A 22,921-nucleotide genomic window follows, 5' to 3' on the forward strand; every position below is an offset into this window, starting at 1 on the left:
CGGGGCTCCTGTATAGAACCCTGCAGGCATGCAAGCTTAGTTTTTTTAAATCTTGTGTAATTTAAAGTTTACGGTATATTTATATATAAAAAGTAAAACCTATGCCTAGTTTTATATTATTTATTATAAAAATAATGCATTATAATATTATAAATTATATTAGCTTAAGTGCTAGTTTAAGGATATTATTATTATAAGTAAAGAAGGAGTAATAAATATAATTTTTAATTAAGGTGTTAACTATTTAAGAGTCCTTATAGCCTTAAGTGTTATTTTAAGTATGCTTATTTCTAGCTATTTAATAATTATATTCTAGGTAGGTAAAGAGAGTATTATTAAAAGGGAATATAGCTTTATATATTTTATATATTTTTTATATTTTTATAGTTAAACTAATAAAGTAGGTGTTTTTTATATAAGATATATTTAGCTTAGCTTTATACTACTCTGTTTTTATATTTAGTAGTTCTAGCTATATAAGTAGTTTATAGTAAGTATTATTATAGTTAAATTAATTATTATAATAGTATATATTATTTTATAATATATTATTAAAGTAGCCTATTTCTAGTTTATAAAAGTAATTATTTTAATATTAATTATATATTTTATTTATATAGTCTTTATTCTATTTTTAAAAAACTTAATTAGTATATAAATAGTATAAGTAAAAGGTATTTCCTTAATTTACTAAAGCTTATAATACTTATTAAAAGGGGTTTAGTATTAGGTTAAGGTTTTATAATACTAGTATTTACTATTAGTTATTCTGCTATTATTATTTTATATTACCTAGCTAATTATTTTATTAAGCGCTATTTAGGTTTTACTATAACTAGCTTTATTAAATTCCTAGTGCTAGATTAATTAAATAGTTTTATTATAATAGTAGGTTATTTACTTATTAGTTATAGTTATTATAATACTTACTTTATTACTAGTTTTCTTATTTATAGCCTTTATATTATTTATAGAAACTATTATAAAGCGCCTTTAGTTACTTTTTAAGGTTTATTTATTAAAAGCATTTATTTACTATAGCTTATATAGTGTTTTCTTTATTATATAGCTAGGTAAAGAAAGCATTAACTATTATAGTATTAAATAAAGAAGGGAGTAAGGCTTAAATAAAGGTATTAAATGCCTAGTATATAATAGTAAGCTATTTTTAATTATTAAAGTTAGCTAACTTTATATCCTTTAGTAAGTTATAAATAAATATATATATATCTCTTTTATAAAAGGCATTAAGCAGGGTATATTTTATATTTTTAACCTATTTTAATATATTAGCTATTAGCTTTTTAAATTTATTAATAAGTTTTTAATAAATAGTATTAACTATTACTATTTATAAAAAGGCTTTATTAACTTTAAATAGGTAGTATATATATTAAACTAGTATATTACTATATAAATATACTATTTATATTTTATAAACTATAGTCTTGCCTTTTATAAATATAAAGTGCTTAAGTCTATTTATAAAAGAGTATATATATATATAGACTATATTTTTACTTAAGATAATACTTATATTAGTTAAGTTAGTTATATTAAGGTTAAAGTATTTAATATTTTATAAATAAAAGGCTTAAGTATTAGTAGTATTAATAATTATAAGTATAGCTAATTATTACTATTAAAGACTTTATATTATATAAGCCTAAAGTATAGCTATTTTAGCTATTATTATAAGTGTATTTAGGTTAAGGCCTATTTAATTATAGTTATTAAGGTTAGTATCCTTTTAGCTTAAAGCATTAGTTATATTATTTATAAAGTTTTTATATAGCTAGTCTTTTAAAATATATATTAAGGTATTAAGGATAAATAAAAAGCTGCTTTATAAAAAGGATAGTTATAAAATAGTAAAGTTTAAAGTTAAAGAGATAGTTAGGTTTTATATATTATTTAGTATAAGTATAGTGCTTATTATAACTGCCTTTTTACTTTATTAAGGAAACTTTATAAGTATTAGGGTTTTATTTAAGGTAAGAGTTTTTTATAAGCTAAAGTTTTTAATAAGTATATTAGTTAAATTTAGGTTATTTATAGTAAATATACTAAATATACTAAAGTTTTAAGTAAGTGCACTAGCTATATTAGTGCTTATTAGCTTATATTTTAATATATTAATAATATATATATTAAAAAGTTAAAGTATTAGTAATATAATATTATTATTTATATTATTTATTTTTATATTTATATTATTTATTTCTGCGCTTATTATATATTTAGTATACTTAGTATATTTTAGTAAAATAAAGTTAGGCATTAATTAAAAGATATAGGTATATTATTAGTATATAAAGGCATTAAAGCTATATGCATTCTTTAGCTAAGTAATAGAATAGTTATAAATATTTATTACTTTTAGTTAAAATTAGTAATAAAATTTATTAAGTGTAAGTCTATTAGCTTAAGATAAAATAGTATTATTAAAGTGTTTTATTATAATAAAGTTATATAGCTAATTAGCTAAAATATAAAGTTAATATAATATAGCAAAGGCTATAGTATTATTTAATTAGTAATTTATAGTACTTATAGTATATAGTTAATTTATAAATAAATAATAACCTAGTATATATTTTATATATACTATATACTAGTAATTAAATTTTTATTTTAAGGCTATTTAATTAAATGTTTAATTACTACTAATTATAGCATGCATGTAATATAAGATAATTAATTTATGCTACCTAATGCGCTGTAGGGCGTCTTCTATAGCTAGTGCCATGTCATGTGACACGTGCTACAGCTTCCGCCCTGACTTATTGCTTAATTCCGTTCCTTTGCGCAAACGCACGAGCTGACTGGACAAAATGCCAAACGGCAATCACATTTTCAGCAAATTTGAAAGATCATTAAGCGTCACCAGCCTGACAGTGACGAGTTTCCCTCTCTTCTTGATTTTTTACCCTGTTTGTCGTTAATCGGAGATGATCCGCATCCACAATTCCACACATGCTCAGGCAACATAAAGTTTCCAGCCTCCCGGAGCTTGGTAGAGACAGGGAAGCTGTTTGTTACACAGCAAGCACAAGTGAATATGAAGAAGAAAATAAAAAAAAAATTGAAAAAAAGGGATTAGATAAAGTCATGAGTCAAAGGAAAAAGAGTCACAGAAGCACCAGCACACGTAAACGTGACGAGAAGAGAGAGAGAGATAACAGACAAGAGGGCTGTCAAGCGACCCCGGGAGCTGAAACTGAGACATGCAACCTCGGAATCACGTCGCTCACGGCCCGCCGGGTGCTTTCGGCACTGTAACTGATATCTTCAAGATACCCTCTCGGTAAGAGTGCTTTACATCTTCAACGTCACCATCTGATGTGTGTATCACAAACGGGGCGGGTGATGACGATGCCCGGGTGGGCGGATGCACAGAAAATGCTTGATCAGAGCTGTCAAGCTCGGTAAAATCACACGTTGCACCAAGACCCAAAAAAGCCAGGGTCAAGGCTCGTCGGCACTCAACGCATAATAACATAGATGGACAAGCAGCAGAGGTGTCATTATCACGGATATCGTCAGTCAAAGGTCAGCTGCCAGACGTTTTAACGAACAAACAAACAGCCAGCTAGAAGCAGCGTTTCCCAGCAATCACATTCCACATCTAGTGCAGATCCTTTTTCCCTTCAAAGACCGCTTTGCTCTCGCTTAGAGGGAGACTTCAAATGTCTTCATCATCTTCTCTCGCATTGTGCGCGCTGGCTAAAGGGGGGGGCATGTACCTATGCAACGCATATCCCACCCCCCCCCTCTCCATGAAGCCCTCATCTACCAACTCATCGCTCCTATGCTGAAGAAAGAATAATAGGATAAAACTCGACAGCTTCAAAAGACCGCCCTTTTTAATTCCGCCGCAGAGCCACAGACCGCTCTTCTTCTTCTTCTTCTTCTTCTGAAAAAGTTTGTGTTCAAACGGTCTACCCAAGTAATTCACAATCATAAGCGCGAGACGCCTTATATACCCTGACTGAATACACAAAAAGAGGAAGAAGGAGAAAGTAGGGAAAACAAGAAAAAAGATATTAATGCCCCCATCGCCCCTATGAAATGTAGACCAGAAGAATGGACCAAAACAAAAACAGCTATGTATGGGTGGTGGTAAAAGAGGATTTTTACAAGGCAGCAGATACGGATTGATATCTGTCATGTCGTCATGCATGTTGATGCAGCCGGACCATAAAGAAAGAGGATAAAGGAGAACTCGAATAATGTTTCCCCCGCCCCTTGTAGGTCATGTTTCGGTCATTATTCAGATGGGTTGTAGTGCCAGCGCATGCTGTTCTCCTCAACCCACCACCGCGCCACAAACGCAGCCTGCTCTGCCCAGTGCGCCGCCTCAACCGACCTCTCCTGCTCAATCTTCTGCAGGAAGCCGGGAAAGTCAAAGGCGACGAGGTGCTTCTCCTCGTGGGGCTCCGTGTCCAGGTCCGTGAAGCGCCACTCGGTGTTCTCGATGATGGGCACCGTGAGTCTCCAGTGCGGCTCGCGGCTGTCGCGAACGGCGACCGTGGCTCGCCCGGGGTTCATGACGCTGAACTGCCAGTTGGGCTGGCCCGTCTTGTCATTGACGTTGATGAGCGATCGCAGCATGGATTGCCCTTCGTAGTTGTCAATCATGTCCTTTGCAATCTGCGTCTGCGAAGACGAGAGCGAGCCCGTCTCCAGCAGCAGGTCGAGGATCGTGGGCAGGATCTGGTAGGAAATGACCGCATCGTCAATGTCAATAGCAGGCAGCTGGGGATGTGAAAAGACCAGCGGCACGTGGAAGTTGCCAATGTTGGTGTTGTAGTACGGCGTGATGCCATCGTTTTCCGGTACCGCAAGGCCGTGGTCGCCGACAAAGATGACCAGCGTCTCGTCCGCAACACCCTGCTCATCAAGGATATCCAGAATCTTCTGGAGCCAGCGGTCGACGAACCCAATGGCGTTGAGGTACTTGGACACATTGTCCAGCTTGGAGCTCTCCTCGCTGGTGATGGGGACGTGCTCGACGTCTTCCGGCAGTCCAAAGGGATGGTGTGTGGTGCTGGTCAGGTGGGTCAGAAACACTCGCTCGTTGTTCTCCTTGGCCGACTTGAACGCATCGCGGACGTAGTCCTCAATGACATACTCGGGCATTCCGTAGTAGTTGATGTCTTCGACGTCCACCTTTCCAAACTTGGCATCGTCGCTCTTCAGATACTCCTTGGAAACGGTATTGTTCCGCGGGAAGCCGAGCTGCACCATGAGCTCGTCCTGCTTGTCGAATCCATTCGTCACCGACATCATAAAGGAGGACTTCCACTTGTGCGACGTAAAGTCCTTCTTGTCGCCGTCCTTGGACGAGTTGCCCAGACCGAGGTTCATGGCGTCAAAGATGTGCGGCAGGCAGGGCTGGTAGATGTGATGCGAGACCTCGGCGTTGAAGTCGGCGACGAGCGGCGACAGTCCGCAAAGCGTGCCCGTAAGACTCTTGAGCGTGTAGCTGGCCGACGTGTGGCAGTTGTTGGCGTTGAGGCCACCTCGTCGCTTCTTCTCCTTGTGCTCAAAGCCGTCCTGGTAGTCTCCCGTCAAGAAATTGGCAGTGGGGGTGAGCGTGGAAATCCTCTTCTCCGCCGTCTCGGGCAGTGTGCCATTCTCAAAGGATTCGGCCGCAAGCTGGTAGAAGAGACCGTCCTTCTTGACGGGAAAGGCGTCCTTTCTCGTGCTCTCGAGCTTAATGAGCACTACGTTCTTGATCGTGATGTTGGCCAGCTTGTCGCGAAGTTCGGGAAGGACGTCATTCTTCAGGTTAGAGATCTTCAAGGGATCCTGCGAGGCGCGGTAGTGCGTCTCCTCCGCCGTGTACCAGTCTTGGAATCCTGGGAGGGGGTCCTTTGGCAACCATTCCCACCGAATGGGCTCCACCAGCGCGGTGCGGTTGTCCCAGTTCCAGCCAATGCTAACATCGTAGACGGGGGTGAGCGCAGCCAGAATGGGCGACGAGTGAGCGAAATCCGCAAAGGGGAGCAGCGGCAGTGTCCACGACATGTAGGTATAAGAGCCTTCGCTCGGTCGGACGATGTACAGCAGGACTTGGAGCAACAGACCGAGGCCGACGAGAACATAGAGGGCAGTCGTCCATTTCGTAGCTCGGCGCGCATCCGAGACAGCGCTGGAGCCGCTAGAGTCAATGTCGTCGTCCTCCTTGCCCATGAGCTCGGATCCGCCCTCGACATCCTGCTGGGGAACATGAGCGTATCGGACATTTGCCGCCGCTGGGCGCATCCGTTGCGGGAGCTTGCTGTACACAAAGGCAAAGGGCCACTTGAGGATGTCCAGGGCAAGGCCGGCCAGGTAGTAGAAGATGTCCTGCGTGACCCAGCTGATGCCGAGGATGATTGCCAAGACAATCAGGCAGGTAAACAGTCCGGTGACTGCCAGCTTCCACGAGGAGGCGTTGCTCGCCAAGCCAGCATTGCGCCAGTGGGGCTCGGAGCCGGCGACGACAAAGAAGGCGTTGTTGATGGCCGCCAGGGCCAGCACAATCGTAACGAGTAGCGTCGCCAGGGTCGTGAGCACGATGCGCAGCCACCGCCAAGGGTATATCTCCGTGTCGAGCAGCAGCCGTATTAATATTAAGAAGGCGGTATCCTGTGTGAAGAATGTGAGGCCCCAGCGTGCGAGGGAGCGGAAGGCGAGCGCCGTGATGTGGGCGTATATGTGCACCAGCTTGCCGCTGGTTATGGCGACGACGCATATGGCGAAGAGAAACTGCCGGTTTGCAAATCGAGCAGCAAAGGCAGACAGGATCCGCATGACGGGCGCGGCAACGACGGTGACAGTCGAGGTAGCGGAACCCAGCCGCCGCCGCGTCGGGCTGGAGAAGCGCATGCGGGACGCCATGCCGCTGGTGAAGCGGCGCGTCGACTCCATGGCGAGGAGGAGGTGGGAGTAGGGCGGCGTCAAGGCCGCGGAGTCGGAGTCGGAGTCGGGGCGGGGGGTCCGATCGGTCAAGGTCGAGGTCAAGGTCGAGGTCAAGGTCGAGGTCGAGATCGAGTTGTAGGTCGAGTTGAGGACGGAAAGGGGCGGAGGCGACAGGAGTCAGCGAGAGGCACACAGGGCTACCACCAAGTGACGCTTCTCATATCCAACGCGCCGCTGTTGAAGCGGTAAAGAAGAGTCTTTTTGTCGTCTCTCTTTCCTCAAGCTTCTTTTCTTCCTGTATTCCCACCCTTGTTGAGGGGATCACGAGACTAGTCTCCGTCTCCGTCTCCGTCTCCGTCTCGCAACAGCGCCGCAGAGCAAACGACAAGAAAACGAACCGGCAAAGAAAACAAAGGCGGGCTGGCCAAGAAGCGAAGGAAGTTGAAACGAGGCCGCGAACAGAGAGAAGAGAAAAAAAGAAGGTCGGCGCCGTGCGAGACCGCCCAAAATCGGGGACAAACGATAGGAATTAATGGAATGGAATGATGTCCCAAGCAAAAGGGAAAAACCGAGGGCGCGGGTGTGGCAGATGAGGATCAAAATGGGCGCCTCAGACAAAAGTTCTGCTGGCGCCGCAGGGCTTTTTCTGGCCCCCCCCTTGTCGCCTCGAGTCGAGTCGCTTGCTCCGTGCCCCGTACAGTTAGCGCGGGTACCGGTACTTGGGCCGTCAGTGTCGCGTGCCTGCAACGCCGTTAGAAGGCCAGCGCCCCGCAAACAGCCCGCCACGCCACGCCAATGGCCTCCCGAGGCTGGTCGCTGTCCCTCGCTGTTCCTCGCTGGCCGTCGCGGTGACTTGGGGCTAGCGCCGCCTCGTTGCTGCTCCTGAGGTAGCGCTACTTGGTGCGCCTTCTGAGCCTCTGTCCCCGCTGTTTTTTTGGGGTCGGCAGCCTCCCCCTTATTTCTACGCTTGTACGCCTCGCACTGTGTTGCCGCGATGCCGCTCCGCAAGTACCGGCTACGGGCAGCACTGTGCGCGCCAGGCCAAGGATTTTCTTCATCCATCGTCAATGCTGGACCTCATCCACTCTGTAGCTATTGTCAGAATGAGGGGATGCCAACAATGCCGAGTTAGTCTGCAAGAGGCAACGCAGAGGGGAAATCCAGCGTCTTTCCCTGGGCACAGCATGGCCACAGCTGACCAGTGCTCGCGGTGGTTCGGTTCGTGTGGCGAGCTGTTCGTCTTGTTGGTGCGTGAGGTAGAGCATCCAGTCTTGGTCTCGTCTCGTCGCATGATGACATGCCGGTTCTGTCTAGTACTACATCACAGAACAAAGTGTGGGGAACCGAGCAGGTTGAAACACACAAGTCGGAGATGCACAGAAACACGGGACAGGTAGCACCAGAAGCATGGCCGTGCCACGACGGACACTACAAGTACTACTCGTACATACCGTAGGTACCGTAGGTTGGTCAGGAATCCAAGGCAGCACAGCTTGGTGAGGTGGGCGCTGTACTGAAGGAGGCAATCCCCGCGGGTGGCATTGGATCATCAGACGTGGAACCCAGAATAGCAGCTCGGGAGCCCAGATACGAGCGAGTGCCGGGAGACGATGCGTCCATCCTTCGTATTAATCTGGAACTGGTCCAGAACTGGCTTCGGCAGCACTTCCGCAGTGCGCTTACGAGAACATGGCTGCCCATCAATGCCATCCATTGCATCTGATACTGCTAATTAATTGTACTGTGTCTGTATGTAAGAGCAGGCTATTGAAATTGACTTTCCTTACGCTCCGGCGGCTGTCGTTGGCCAGCGAGTCGTTACCTCATCTTACAAGATGAGCAGCCGCTAGCAGAGTCCGTAGCGCAGGTTGATACTATTGGTGATGGAATCGATAGTAGAAGCAAGCCTGGCAACAGATGGTTGCACCGGCGGTGGGGCAGAGCCAGAGCCAGAGCCAGAAGCCTCGAGACTTGAGACAACCTCGCAAGAAGGCTGTGTCTGTGTTTCATCCGGGGGCGAGTGAGTCTTTACGACAGATCTACATCCAGCCCCAAACGACGCTCACGTTGGACGCTCTTGGCGCTGCCAATGCGACTACTAGGTACCGAGCAGTCTTTGGTAGCTCTAGTTGATCCAAGCCTCGTCATGCTGACATGGGACAGGAGCGTGCGCTTGATCGGGATTCGGTCGAGTCGACGCTTGATGCTCAACTATTGCTGCTCTGAACGATCGCCATGACAAAAGAGGAGGTCGATGCTGACACAGTAGAGACATTCAGCGGACACTGTCCAGAAAAGCTTGGCCTCGAGCTAATTCCAGAACAGAAGCCCATGCAGTGCACAGCTGAGTCAGGCCTCTCCTCAAACTGTCTCGCCTCCAAATTTTCAGTCATCACAGACCCCAAAATCAAAGGAGTCGGTGCCACCGCGTCCTTTGAGCCACAAGGCCTCTCTACTACCATACTATGTGGTGGCAATGTAGCACGCGACAGCATTTCGCAGCTGGAATCGATGCTTTGCACCACCTACCCTCTCAAACTCAATTGCTCTCCAACCGTTTGGCAATTCAAAGGGCATCTCAGCTCATCAAGCCAAGACACCGCCAAGGTACCCGTGACATCACGCATCAACTGGCCCCCCCCTATTGGAGCCGCACCGCTCCCGACGCGCCCCTATTTCCAGGCTCAAATTTTAATACTAGGTACTAGTACTCAATACTGCATCATTTGTCTTCCACCTGCCGAATCACTCGCATGCGACTTTAGATTTTCTTATTCCCGCTCGCCGGCAATGCCAAGTAAAAAGTACCGGTACAGGGAAGGCCAATACTTAATCGAGGCGGGACCGCTGGATGTCGCCGTACCGAGTACCTCCAGCGCCTTTCAAGGTCCTCGGGTCCAGCTACAGGCGCTACTGATTCGCTAGCCGCGTTCTGGAAGCCCTCTAGCGATCCGCTACCCCGTATTTCCCGTTCCATGTATTGTCCGACCCTGTAAAAATAGCCTCATGTCTCAGAAGAGGAAGGTATTCAGCATCTTGCCCTGCAGCTCTGCAGTCCTCTCATAGTGAATCTTCCAGTGGTCTTCCAGAGTACACGAAATATTGAAGGAAAAGAAAAAGAAAGCAAGAACAAGAAGCAAAGCAACAGCTCTCACTCCAATCTCCATCGCACCCAGACTCAAGGATTCCAGTATTGAAACGAAGGGACTAGCACCCTCAACTCCGTGTCTGCAAACCCCGCCTCCTCCAACCCCCCTCACCATCTGCACAGCCTGTGGAAATCCTTCGCCATCCCCTGCAACACAAAGCTCACAAAGAGACAATCGCAGCCTCACAAATGGCGTATTCCGCAGACATCCCCGGCCTCAGATATGCCAGCCACCAGTACGGCCAGCACAACCTCCAGCGCGTCGGCGTCTGGCAGCACAATGACGCGCCAGAAGCGGCAGATTCAACGCCATCATATTGGATCATGTACGTGACAGCAGCTGCCGCCTGACGTCAAATCCCGTCGCGGGCTCACACGTTGATTTTCTTGTTGTTTTCTTGTCATCCCGAACCTTTGGAACATCTTTCTACGTGAGGATTCCTGACTCTTACACCCGAAACCCCCTTTTGACAGCTTCGTCCACGGCGGCGGGTGGCGCGACCCCAGAAACACCCTCCATGACTTTGTGCCGTCCATCAAGCACATGCTCGCCCAGCCCGATCTGCCCCGGTCTGCGGTTCGCGGCTTCGCCAGCGTCGACTACCGGCTGTCGCCGCACCCGCAGTTCCCCCAGGATCCCGCCTCGACGCCGGCGAATGAGCTGCGCCAGGCCCTGCACCCGCAACATGTCCAGGACGTCCTGGCCGCGCTGAGGCTGCTTGATGCCGAGTACGGCATTGGTGGCAACTACGTGTTGATAGGCCACTCGGTTGGCGGGACGCTGGTCCATCAGGTCATCATGAACAACGACGCCTCGCGTGCTTGGGGCCCGGCCGCGCCATTGCCAGCAGCCCTCGTCAGCATATCCGGGATACACGACCTGAGAGGCCTCGCCGAGAGGCACGGCGGAGTATACGAGACTTTCATCGCCGACGCCTTTGGTCCGGACAGGCAGGTTTGGGACGCAGCATCGCCGGCAAAGTTTGCTGGGAACTTCAAGAGCCTGTGGCCGAACGAGCCTCGCCTGGTCATCTTGGCATCTTCCGCAGAGGATACCCTCATCGACGTAGCGGAGCTGGATATCATGGAGGCCAAGCTTGTCAAGGACGGCATCACGCCGATAGCCATCAGGGACCTCCGGCTTGAGCACGACAGCATCTGGGAGGACGGCACGCAGGTTGCGGCTCTTGCAGCAAAGGCCGTCGCAAAGCTGCGGCAACAGTGAGCTAATACCTACAGTAACTCATCATCATTCAATATTATCACAGAGTCCCAAGCGGTGATAAACACTAGGTACTAGCCTTGATTCTATTCGTCATTATTACTTGACAAGATGCTTTTTCGCGGTCATCATTCATGCTCCGATATCGGCATTACATACCTACATTGCGGCCATTCCTCGACGTGATACCTACCTAGGTAGATATCCTTCTTTCTTGCATGCTTCCCCGCTGTTCCATCTTCCCCATACCCTACTAGTATCTATACCCCTTTTCCGATCGATCAATCCTTCGGCAACTGTTCCACCGACTGGCTAAATCTTGACCAGTCTCCATCCGGTCACGAAAATGCGACACGCTACGAAGATGACTGCTGCGGCCGCCATGACGGTCCCTCCCCATATCTGCGCCCAGAAAAAGTCGCCGTTGTTGTGATCGATAATGGCCCCGGCCGTCGGCGCCCCGGCCACCGTCGCCAGCGAGCACAGCGTCTCTACCATGCCGAAGCGGATGCCCATCTTCTGCGGGTCTTTGGTCAGGCTGGTCAGGGAGGCGACAAACGTGCCCTGGTTGGTGCCGACAGCGAAGCCGTAGACGGCGCTGAAGACGTACATGCCCGTCCGGGTCGTGACTCCGACCCAGGCGTATATCATGACGCTCACGGCGACGGTGGCGGCGGAGAAGAGGTTGATTGGGCCTGTGTGACGGTCCGCAATGTATCCCGCAATTGGCCGCGCAGGGATGCCCATGGCGTTTGTGATGAGCAGCAGGTTGATGGCGTCCTGGTCCGAGAAGCCAATGATGTTGCGGGCGTAACTATTGATCTGGGGGAAAGAAAAGGGTTAACGACGACATTCATTCACGTCTGGATGCGGTGCTGATCTTTGCAGATTCACGGCGTCAACTTTACAGAAGCGCTGGAAGGCGGCGGCGAATATGGATTGTGGTTGTGAAGAAACCAAAAAAAAAAAAAAAAAAAAAAAAAAAAAAAAAAAAAAGAAAAGCAAAGAAAAGAAAAGAAAAAGAAGAGGAAAAAGAAATACGCATCACGACATTGTGCTCACATACATAAAAGACGACAAAGTATAGGGCATAAAAGTAGACGAAGGAGGCCATGGAGAACAACAGATAAGGCAGCTCCGAAAAGGCCTTGAGCTCCAGCAGGGGGCCCGACTTGCGCGGCGGCAGCCTGGGCTTGAGCAGGAGGTTGGCGACGACGGCCATGGCCAGGGCGATGAAGCCGGCGACGCGCACCGCCCAGGCGAAGCCGACCTTGGGCGTCAGATACTGGATGGTGGCGGGAAACGTCACGCTGCCGACCGAGGTGCCGACCGCCGAGACGGCCAGCGCAAAGGAGCGGTTCTTGTCAAAGTACGAGCTGAGCACGGAGATGGCGGGCATGAAGGCGACGCCGAGGCCGATGCCGATGCAGACGCCCTGGGCGAGGAAGATTTGCCAGTACGTGCGCGCGAGGCTGGTCATGAAGGACCCGAAGACGGCGAGGAACGTGCCGACGGCGACCGTCTCGCGCGTGTAGCCGGCGTCGGCGAGCCGGCCGGACACGGCGCAGATGACGTACGTGAAGAAGATCTGGACGGAGCCGATCCACGAGACCTGCGACGACGGCAGGCCCAGCGTCTCGACGTAGTACAGCTGGTAGACGCCGAAGGAGGCGGCGTAGCCCCAGGTCATGGCGTTGATGAGGTGCGTCGCGAGCACCTGGAGCCACGCCTCGAGGCCGCCGTCCGGAGGGGGGCCGTAGCCCTTTTCTTCGTCGTCTGCGACTTCGACGTCCTGGTCCGAGTTTGTGGCCGGCGCCATCGATCCTTCACGGGGAGGGAGGGCGGTGCCGAGGACGCTGGTTTCGCGCTCCTGGACGACCACGGCCTTGCGAGAGGCATCTTTTTCATCATCTCGTAACGTCATTATGGATCAGGGGGGAAGGGTGAGACGATGTCTGAAATTGGAGGGAGAGAGAAGAGATGATATGAAATCGTATTAGTCGATAATCCAAACAAACTCAAGAGAACAAGATATTTCCAACAAGTAATATGTCAAACAACCAGAACAAAGAAGCCAGAAAAATCCTCAAAAGCCATGCTACAACTTTGATCCTAGCCCAGCTCCCACCAGGAAAAGGTGAAGGTGCAGAGAAACACAGCAGCTCGATCCGCCGGCCAAGGCATTGGGACTTATATAGGTAGAGGTGAGTAGTGCAAAAGTACGTCCCAGATCCATGACCATCCCCGAACGCAATGGTGACGAGGCGAGACGACGGGGGGGTCAGAGAGAGGGGGGGCGTGTTTTCCCCTTCTTTTTTCGCCTTTTGACTTTTTTTTCTTTTCTTTTCTTTTCTCTGGCTTCTGCTGCTGCAAGGTACCTTAACCCAAGCCCGCCATGTGGTGCCTGGTTTATAATCGCCGTTCCGTTCTTCGGGCATAAAGCCCCGATATCGCCCTCCCTTTTGGATATTAAAATCCCGGGCATCTTGATTTGGTCAAGTGAACCCGGCAGTAGACGGTAAAAGGAATATTAATACCTAAACACACCAAAAGATACGAGGTGTGTTTCCGCGTACATGCAGGTCCCTTGGGTCCGAGGGGGGGCGGCATGTACCTGTAAGTATGTAGTATGTTGTTGGATACCTAGGTATAGCCGGTACTGCTACTGTATGTAAGTGTGACGGTGAGGGCTTGGTTGAGGCGGATGAGGTTGCATAGCGATTGCTTCCCGCACACACGAGATGCTTTCACCGTACTAGCGGAAGCACGGGAGGTGGCTATTAGTAGCATACGACACGCTCTGCTCTCCACATATTACCTACCTCCCTAGTATCGGCAAAGGTATGGTAGCCCTGAGGAAAGGGAGAGAGAGCGCTGGTGTTCTGCACATGGCGTAAAGATGGGGTAGCTCTACAATGCGATGACAGTCATATATCAATTGTTGCAGGGACGTGGACAACTCAAAGCACTAAGCATATTCAAGCATGATGCCCGTGTGGATCATCTATCCTCTCCCCGACATATACATACTGTTCCTCCTCCCCTGGCCAAGGACTGACTTTGTCCATCAAAACTGGAAAAAGCTATTGCCGGTATCAATAGTTACAGTCAGTATCAACCTTACTACGTGCTTGTATCAAGTCAGATGACTCAGCCGGGAATAAGTCCCCCCCCCCCCCCCCCCCCCATCGGATATCGCAGAGAGCAAAGCCGTTTCGGCAGCTAAATCAAAAGAACCGGAGCATCTCTCACCGAGCCCGGCTGCAGATGGGTCCAGCTGATTTGCAGAGCTTTTCCCATATTATGTGCCTGGGGGGGGGGGTTGTTATTACCACGTAAAGGGGGGGCGAACTGGGTTGCGGAAAGATGCTATCCGATCCGATCATCAGTACCTGGATATGATTGAGGAGTGGATTGAGTGAGATCGTTAGGAAAGTTGATTTGTTTTACGGCATGTGGCTGTTCTGTTAGTTGGGGGCGGGATGTGTGATGGGTTTGGTGGCATGTGCATGATTACTCCGGTAATAGGCCGTTATCTCGACGGCATGCAAAAGCAGACAGCATGGAAACTCAATGTCCACCTTAAAGGAAAAAAGAATGAACGAGAATGAAAACTACCTATAGAGCGCCTGCCTTAAACAACATATCGGAATGCAGCAGAAAAGAATGACCAGACGCAAGCAGTAATGCACATGATTCCCCCGGGGAACCTCACAAGCATCCAGGGTAAGCCCCATGTCCCATCTCGGCCCTCTTCACGCCCTTTTCCCCATCCAATCCCCCCCCCCCCGCTCCGATGTCCGGCACTCATTCCGGGCGCCCCACTCCCGATAAAAATCGGCGGCCTTTCTCTCGAAACTTTATCGTCTCTTATCCTGTTTTTATTTTTCCCTTCCCGAGGGCGCGCGCGCCCTCCCCCCTTCCTTCCTCTCCAGCCCAATGGACACACCGCTTCAAAAGAGGTCACGCGCAAAACGCCATACAATTTAAAAAGGGGGACAACTAAAAAAAACAACCACTCTGATCGAAGAGACTGCAGATAGACTGCCAGTTTAATCTATTTGGTCTCGTCGCCTGTTCGTTTTACTCAAAAATCAAAGGATTCGACTATCGTCCCTTTCGCAGGCGAGAGGAATGGAAAGCGGTCTTGCATGGGGTAACGAAATGGCTTTCTCTGCGCCTTCTCGCGCGCAAATTGGTTGGCGGAATTTCACGCCCGAGCTAAGTAGGTACCTTAGATCGCTCCCATTTAGGTACCGAGTCAAGTTTCGCAAAGCCCAGAAATGCATAATTACCCCCCCGAGAAAAACACTGCATACACAAGCCAAGATGCGCATAGACACTCATCTCAACTAACTAAACAACAACAGCCAAATGGTACAGTTTCCCTCTACTAGGATTTCGCTGCCTTTCATACGAGTACATCCTTCATCCCTTCAAAACCCCTTCAAAATCAACCCCTCCAACTACCGCGGGGTAACCCAAAAACATCCCAATGACGTAACAAGCATTTTTACCCAATTGTTTCATCGGAAAGCTCATTCGCAAGGTCCGTGCAAAGTCACATGACACACCCCACCTCAAGAAATCCAAAGAGAAAAAAACCACCAAAATGGCTTCCCGAGAACCAATCGGTTATTGAACCCCCCCCTTGGCGCGCCACACCCCCCCTCTACGAGTAAAAAACCAAGGACTACACCCCTTGCGCCGGCTTCTGCCGGCCCGAAACGGCGCTAAGTAAGTTGGGGAATGGTGCGGAGAGCCAAGTTTGACGACATTTGCATCTTTCGCGGGCGAGGATTGCTTCATCTGCTCCTTCAAGAATAGTGCTGGAGAGAGATATAATCTTCCTTGAGAATGGCATTCGGAGCTGCAGTTGATAGAATTGGCATGCGCCGGATGGCGACCGGGTGTTTTGGGGTTGCAGGGCGGAACTGGATGCGCTTGGTGGGCGCGTCTCATCTTTGCGCCTTGCGCCAGGCTAGCATCAGGCGAAACAAGGCAACCGGCTCCATAAGCATACCAAGTGGGCAAAAGAAGACGCTCGATGCGCTTCTAGAATCTCGTACTAGATCACCCATCATTCATTACACAGCACATCGCATCTCACCACAAGAGGCATCTGTCAAGAGTAAAAGAAAAACATGTTCCCGTATATTCGAAGCGCGATGGCGCCCCCTTTTCTCCGCTATGCCGCCTACCTATCCTCCCGGGTCCAACCATCCCTCCATGGATAAACGGGAACGAGCTGCACCCTCTCTGTGATGGCCAACACTCAAAAGGAAATAGACAAGGAAACAAAGAACCCGCAAACTACCAACCGCGAATCGCTGAAATTCGACTCAACAGATAGGAAACTTTGAGAACAAGAGAAGAACGCAGAGTGAAAACAAGAGATGAAAGATAATGAAACGAAAACAGTAGAGAAAACGAAAAAGAAAGAAACAAAAAGGAAGAGCACCTCCATCCCCGCCACCCGTCCATTGTCTAGATACTACCTCTAGACAGTTGTAAACACACCAAAGACGAGTGCTCCAACCGGCGAATTTTTGTTTTGCCACCATACCCGACCAGACCTTCTTACTTTAGACATAGGATGAGAAATATGGAAAGGGAAAGAGATGGGAACAGAGGAAACAGTGAGAGAAAACGTTGATAAGAAAAAAAAAAAAGGAAATACTAGACGCGCTCCTCCTCGCTCTCGTTCCAACTTTCGCTGGCGAGACTTCTTTCCAAAGCTCGCCACGGCCGCCTTTTTTTTGTAACCTTGCCACGTCCACTCTCGACACTCCTTCTCCCCACCATGTGGTTTGCAAACGAGTTGTAGAGTCGGGTGCGCGGGTGCACGCCCTTCTGTTGTTGGTCTGCAGCTGTCTTCTCTGTGCAGCTTGCTTGGTGAATCTTGAGATGGGAACATGTGTGAAAAGAAAATGGAGAACAACCAGCAGGAAAGATGACGTAATTGGCGAAAAGAAGAAGAGAACCGAGAACAAATAAAAGACACCTGTAAGACATCCGAACGCCAAAAGGAGTGCAATGGCCCTGCATTGGCCGTCGTGATTACATCTTCGTAAGAGCATCATGGGAGAAAATGAAGACTGTGCCGGATAGAAAAGCCAAACCACCTCGAGGAGGGCTGCAGTCGTCAACCTTGTAGACCTGTCTCCCGGCCTCAAATCCAGGGGTTGCCGGACAAGGCCATGAAGACAGATACTGAAGGGACGGAAACAAACAGCCAAACGACCCCGATACACAATTGCCCGCGACCAAGAAAGAGTGAGAGAGGAGAAGCCCTCCTTCCTCCTGGCTTCCTAAATGACACACATCATACAGACCGTAGCGCGCAGGAAAACGAACCGGGTGGGAGTTCGTTCTCTACCGCTTGCGCTTCTTGGCCTTGTCGGCGGTCATTGTGTTGGCAGCGATGGGAGCCGCGGGCAAAAGCGCAGGCTGGGATGCGATGGCCATGTCTTCCTTCTTCAGAGGCACTCCCATGTGGCGGCCGTAGCGGCCCTTTCGGCCGTTGCCCTCGTCCTCGCTGATGCACTGGTCGGCGGAGAGGCCGGCGTCGCGGCAGCGTCCGCAGGGTCGCTGGCGATCGCAGCCCTTCTTGCTCTTCCGGCAGCGCTGGCAGCGCGGCTTGGTCGACAGATCAGGCTGCTCGTCCTCGCCAGTTTGGGACATGTGTCCGACGGACGCCACCGACTGCTTCCTAGAGTGGGTGGTCGAGGCCGCCGGGGAGATGGGGCCGTTGGGCACAATTGGCGGCTTCTTGGTCTTGCTGCCGTTGGCAACGCGGGGAGCCTTGGTCTTGGAGGCGGCCGGCTTGGGCGCGGCCATAGGGGCCGACTTGCTCTTGGACGACTTGCTCTGGGCCGGCTTGGCTCGGACGTCAGGGCCATCCTCATAGTCGGCATCGTCGCCGCTGGCCTCGGCGCCGTCAATGGGCGGCATGAAGTGCGACTCGGTGGTCTGGTAGACCTGCTTGGACGCGCCCGTCAGGTCCAGCTTTTGGCGACGGGGCGGCGGGAGCCCGGCATCGCTGTCACTGTCGCTGTCGCTAGTTGCGCCAGTGGACGACGCGGCGTCGGCTCTACCGCTGAATGCGTCCTCCAAAGTCGACGCGGATGTGCGGCCGTGAGAAATGTTGGACATCTCGCCCAGCCGCATGAGCTGAATGGCGACATCCTTGTCTTCCTCCGACATGCAGCTCCCGACGGTGGGGTCGGGAGTTGGGAGGATGCCCATGCCATGGGCCATGCTATGGCTGCCGTACGAGATGCTGCCCCGACCGCGGCGGTCGCTGGAGACAGGGGTCGAGTACAGGCCCATCTGGCCGTGCGCACTACCATAGCTCTGCGGCGAGTGCAGCGGTCGGGGGTGTACAAAAGGGTTCTGGCCGGTCTGGACGTACGAGAGGGAATGTCGGTGATGATGCTCAATACGTCTGGCGGGAGATACGGATGGATTTGAAGTGGCGGCCGGCATCTGAGGCGGTGCGAAGAGTGGCAGTTCCTGCGTAAGAAAAAGAAGGAGAAAAAAACCAGCGTTAGCAACTTTGCGAGCAATCAATGCAATGCGTAATGATGAGATGGCGCTAGGCTTACAGAGCTCTCAAACTTGGCCCTCTTTCGTCGACCGCCCTCCACAATGTTCTCGACGCTGATGTCGGTGGTTCCGAGCTGCTCCTTGGCGCGGGCAGACGTGGTGCTCGGGGCGCCATCGCCGCTGCTGTAGCCGTTGATGCTTTCGGCGTATGCATCGGCGTGGCCTTGGAGCGCTCGGCTCTTGGTAGAGCGAGAGCGACCCTTCTTGCCATTGGAGCTGGTCGAGTCGCTTCTGCGTCCCCGCGACACATTGGGCGAAGGACTGCGGCGGCGTGGTGATGTCGAATTGGAGCGGGCCATGTCAGGGCCGAAGCGCTGGGGCAGGGCGTAGGCATCGCCGCCGCCGTAGTAGGAGTCGGCGCCCATGTGAAGGCCGCGATAGCGATGCGACTCCAGGGCAGCCCCGGGAGCCTCTTCGATGACTCGGACGTAGACAACCATGTTGTTGCGGAAATTTTCATATCGCGCAATCAGAGTGTTGCCGAGCTCGTCCTCAAAGCTGACGCCTTTTGAGCCGGGCGGGCCCGAGTACAAGCCGTAAAAGTTCTTGACGGTTGTGACAATGGAGTCTGTGGTGTCATGGGGGTAGATCTGGACTCGCATGGGCAGGCGCGCGCGGTATTGAGGCGATTCGAGGAACAGCAGCTCAAATGCGACGTTCTTGGGGCTCGGCGCCTGACGAGGCGAGACACTGCCGCCGTGTGAGGACGCCGCCGACATGCCGCCCGAAGTGTTTATGGGGGACAATGAGTTCATTTTTTTTCTGTTCTTGTGGATTTCTTGCTATCTTGTTGATAGATTGTTTGTGTTATAGTCTTCGGCTCGGATGGAAGGGGGGGGATGGGAGGAGATGGCGATCGAGGGCTCGTAGGAAGAAGAGTTGGGCTGGGGACGTGGGTCGGACAGAAGCAGGCAGCTTCAGACAAGAGTATCGCTCGGCGTGAGGACGGGCAATTTCATCACCGGCCGATAGCCAGGACTCGAGAAAGGGCTCTTCCGCTTCTAGAGGATGATGACTGATGAGGCAATGTCCAAACTTGATCAACCATCCAGGTGATGCGGTAAGCGCCTGCTTCTTGGTCAGCTCCTGGCTGGCGCGGCGGCGGATTCGGCGGCGACGAAGAACTGGCGAGAGCGGCGGCGCTCAGGACAGGATCTGGGGAGGCGACGCAGCAAAGTTAGCCATGGGAGACTTCGCGAGAGATGGAACCAAGGCTTGCACACAAGAGCTGGGCGAGGATCGCGAAGCCGTCGGACGGGGGAAGACGGGTTGGAGGAAAGGGAAAAAAATGAGCTTCTGTGAACCCAGAGGCGCTGGCCACCGCAAAGGGACGGGTTGGGTGGGATGAGGTTGCGAATCCAAGGGACAGGGGCGTGCTGGAGGCCCGAATTCAGGGCAGAGGCGTGATCGCGCACGACGACAGAGTCGATGGGACTCACCAGATGGGATTCAGGAGTGGTTTGCAAAGCTGTTGCTGTGAGGCCAAGTTGGTAGAATGTGTGCATGGGGAAAAGAGGAGCTGCTAGGCGAGGTCGAACGATTTTGTCGCTGGCCGGCCTCTGGGCTCACTAACACGGCGAGTCGCTGGTCGCCCGGCTGCTGGCAGCGCCTTGCAGCGCCTCCAGCTGCGGTGCGGCGGCCTTTGGGGTGGGCGCTGAGGGCGCTGGAGGGCCGGGCGACGCAGGCCTGGAACAGCGCTGGAGCCGCTGGAGCACGTTGTGGTTAGCGGGCTGGTCATGGTGCGTCGACGCCCCCCCCCCCCCCCCCCCCCCCCCCGAAAGCGCCATGCATCATCGAGTCGCATCCATCGATCCAGCTTCCCGTCTGTCTCGTCGCCTTTGCGCCTGATCGGATCAAGAGCCTCGTCCATCTCGAGCATCTACGCTGATACGACTATCCGCCGTCGGACGACCCTCTCCAGATGGCCATCCCTTGAAACTGGGAAAAAGGCTGCTTTCCAGGCTACGGTGGCCGCTCTTTGCCGTGATCTACAGACTGGCGCAAACAAGCCGCGCCGGATGATGCAGAGCCAGCCCGCCCGCCCTCCATCCTGCGACTCGATCTTGCCCTCGCGTCGCGCACATTTCCATGCATATTGATACGTTTCTACTTGCTTGACTTACTTATCCGTGCGGCAGGTACCTAACCTTACCTAGGTAGATAGAGAGAGGGAGAGAGAGCTGAAGCGACAGGCCAATGTGTCCGTCGAAAAGAGGCAACCTCCTCCGCGGGTGCCTCAGGTATTGCCCAGTCTTCGTCGCTGTTGCATGCGCATACGTATGTACATCCATGGCCCTGCCCTACACATGTCTGCATGGCTAGGCCTAAAGGTACATACATGTACCTTGGTAGTCTTTAAGTACAATCGGCAATGGAATTGCTGCCACCTGCTTCGATGCGCCTCAGATGGAATTGGCTTTATAGATATCCATGAATCCATGGAATCGTCGATTTGGTACTACCTGTCAACTGTCAACTGTCTCCTGGCGATTGTATCGACGGCTGACGAAACAGCCAACATGAAGCGCCGGATCTCTCTCTCTCTCTCTCTCGACAACAAAGGCACACACAGAAAAGCTCCATCCACGGACGCAGCCACACAAACCCGCCAGCCAAGCCAACCGGCCTATAACACGACCGCATCTCCAAACCCTCGCATCCATCCTTCGTCAGGCACCACAGCAGATGCTTAGGGCAGCATACATTCACACACATACATACGCATGCCTGCACGTACATGTCGACCGTCACATCTCTGGTGGTCTGAGTCTGGCCAATTGCCTCCCTGGCTGCACAGTACGGCACAGCGCGAGCGCGCAGGCGGCAGGCTCGCCGAACTACTGTGCCGACCCTCGAATTCGCACACGGCCCAAGATTCGGGGACGCCAAAGGGACTCTTGCCTTGCCATGCCAATGCCAATGCCAATGCCAATGCCGTGAGAGGCAAAGAAAGAGAGAGAGAGACAGAGAGAGAGACAGAGAGGGTCGGAGTCAAAGGGGAGAACTGGGCGCTGAGGCGATGGCGACGCAGGGCCGGAAAGGGCATAGGGTGCCAGAGAGACCGCTCGTTTGGCCCGTTTGACCCGTCACCAACTCATCAACGTCCCTAGTCTGGTGACCCCGTCGGCCATTTTCGCGTAGTAGCATCATCTATTATTATGGAGTTGTTCGTTGTCAAGCTCAGCCAGACGGGGCCCACACGGACAGCGAAGGCGACGCCACCAGCCCCTCATGGCTGCTGCGATCCCACGATGTGGCCGGCAACTGACATGCAGAGTGTGTCGAGCTACAGTGCTGGTTGGCCCCCTCGGGAGAAGAAGAAGATGATGATGATGGTGCCGAGTATCAGTAGTGAAGACGGTACATGTTGGTGCTGCCCGTGTCAAGGAGGATCGTACATGCCGTGCTTTGGTGCTGTCTGTCCTGTCTCTTCAATGCTCTGCTCTGCTCAGCTCAGCTCAGCTCAGCTCTGTCGAGTTGTCACAAGTACCTACAGTACCGGATGATGGTTGACAGGCAATGTAAGGTAGGAGGCATATCAAGGTAGGTACTCGTACATACATACATGGGCATCACACGTCCCAGGTCGTTTCGCCATCACTGTCATGTCTCCTCTCCCTCCCCAATGGCTGAGATGTGACATGATGGCATGCGCAGTCCAAGTTCGAAGACCTGCAGGACGCTGGGCGTGCGTGTGCAGACGTGCGTCCATGCGGCCTGGCGTTGATTGATTGATTGACTGCGATTGATTGATCCGCCACCCTCTCCGCACCACTCGCTGGCACTGGCACTGGGCAGACAAGACAAACATCCATCCTCGTGCTTGTCCTGTACAGCAGAAATGGCCAGGGGGTCCCAGGCCAGGCTCCGCGAAAGCGCATTCCGACGACGCCCATGGGCTGGGGCATGGCCTGGGGACTTGATAGCAAGGGCGGCATCGTCCAGGATGCTCGCAGACAAAGAGCGACGAGATCGTCTCTTCTGCTGTTTCTTCGATAATACTCGGGGTGGGAAAAAGAGGAGCTAATGGCAAT

At 51.0% G+C, this 22,921-nt stretch overlaps 6 protein-coding genes across 6 annotated transcripts; 3 read left to right on the forward strand and 3 right to left on the reverse strand.

The window, feature by feature from the left end:
- Window positions 1-316: 316 nt before the first annotated feature.
- On the forward strand, window positions 317-2,574 carry TRIREDRAFT_111588 (uncharacterized protein; the record flags this gene model as incomplete). The annotated part of the gene is made up of 15 exons (XM_006969004.1): window positions 317-320; window positions 388-400; window positions 464-490; window positions 663-674; window positions 876-888; window positions 1,186-1,203; window positions 1,245-1,256; window positions 1,362-1,381; window positions 1,552-1,567; window positions 1,731-1,738; window positions 1,982-1,994; window positions 2,038-2,047; window positions 2,082-2,087; window positions 2,394-2,411; window positions 2,564-2,574. Coding segments are annotated over 15 exons (201 nt in total), but the record flags the coding sequence as incomplete, so codon positions are not given.
- A 1,529-nt stretch (window positions 2,575-4,103) lies between these two features.
- On the reverse strand, window positions 4,104-6,813 carry TRIREDRAFT_52073 (sulfatase). The gene has a single exon (XM_006969062.1). It carries the CDS (start codon window positions 6,799-6,801, stop codon window positions 4,270-4,272), a length of 2,532 nt encoding a protein of 843 aa, XP_006969124.1. The 5' UTR covers window positions 6,802-6,813; the 3' UTR covers window positions 4,104-4,269.
- Window positions 6,814-10,246: 3,433 nt separating this feature from the next.
- On the forward strand, window positions 10,247-11,282 carry TRIREDRAFT_111591 (uncharacterized protein; the record flags this gene model as incomplete). Its single annotated transcript, XM_006969005.1, has 2 exons — window positions 10,247-10,383; window positions 10,532-11,282. 2 exons carry the CDS (start codon window positions 10,247-10,249, stop codon window positions 11,280-11,282), a joined length of 888 nt encoding a protein of 295 aa, XP_006969067.1.
- Window positions 11,283-11,591: 309 nt separating this feature from the next.
- TRIREDRAFT_69282 (uncharacterized protein) lies at window positions 11,592-13,098 on the reverse strand (the record flags this gene model as incomplete). The annotated part of the gene is made up of 2 exons (XM_006969063.1): window positions 11,592-12,101; window positions 12,346-13,098. 2 exons carry the CDS (start codon window positions 13,096-13,098, stop codon window positions 11,592-11,594), a joined length of 1,263 nt encoding a protein of 420 aa, XP_006969125.1.
- A 106-nt stretch (window positions 13,099-13,204) lies between these two features.
- On the forward strand, window positions 13,205-14,337 carry TRIREDRAFT_111593 (uncharacterized protein; the record flags this gene model as incomplete). Its single annotated transcript, XM_006969006.1, has 6 exons — window positions 13,205-13,222; window positions 13,396-13,483; window positions 13,833-13,895; window positions 13,927-13,950; window positions 14,110-14,120; window positions 14,227-14,337. The coding sequence occupies 6 exons, from the start codon at window positions 13,205-13,207 to the stop codon at window positions 14,335-14,337; spliced, it is 315 nt and encodes a 104-aa protein (XP_006969068.1).
- A 3,047-nt stretch (window positions 14,338-17,384) lies between these two features.
- Window positions 17,385-19,642, reverse strand: TRIREDRAFT_23294 (uncharacterized protein; the record flags this gene model as incomplete). The annotated part of the gene is made up of 2 exons (XM_006968988.1): window positions 17,385-18,794; window positions 18,887-19,642. 2 exons carry the CDS (start codon window positions 19,640-19,642, stop codon window positions 17,655-17,657), a joined length of 1,896 nt encoding a protein of 631 aa, XP_006969050.1. The 3' UTR covers window positions 17,385-17,654.
- Between the last annotated feature and the right edge of the window lie 3,279 nt (window positions 19,643-22,921).

The sequence above is a fragment of the Trichoderma reesei genome (genome assembly GCF_000167675.1).
Source record: "Trichoderma reesei QM6a unplaced genomic scaffold TRIREscaffold_28, whole genome shotgun sequence".
Taxonomy (NCBI): domain Eukaryota; kingdom Fungi; phylum Ascomycota; class Sordariomycetes; order Hypocreales; family Hypocreaceae; genus Trichoderma; species Trichoderma reesei.

What these genes read in the sequence shown, in the direction of transcription:
- TRIREDRAFT_52073 (XM_006969062.1), bottom strand. Translation starts at nt 6,801, where the DNA reads ATGCGGATCCTGTCTGCCTTTGCTGCTCGATTTGCAAACCGGCAGTTT.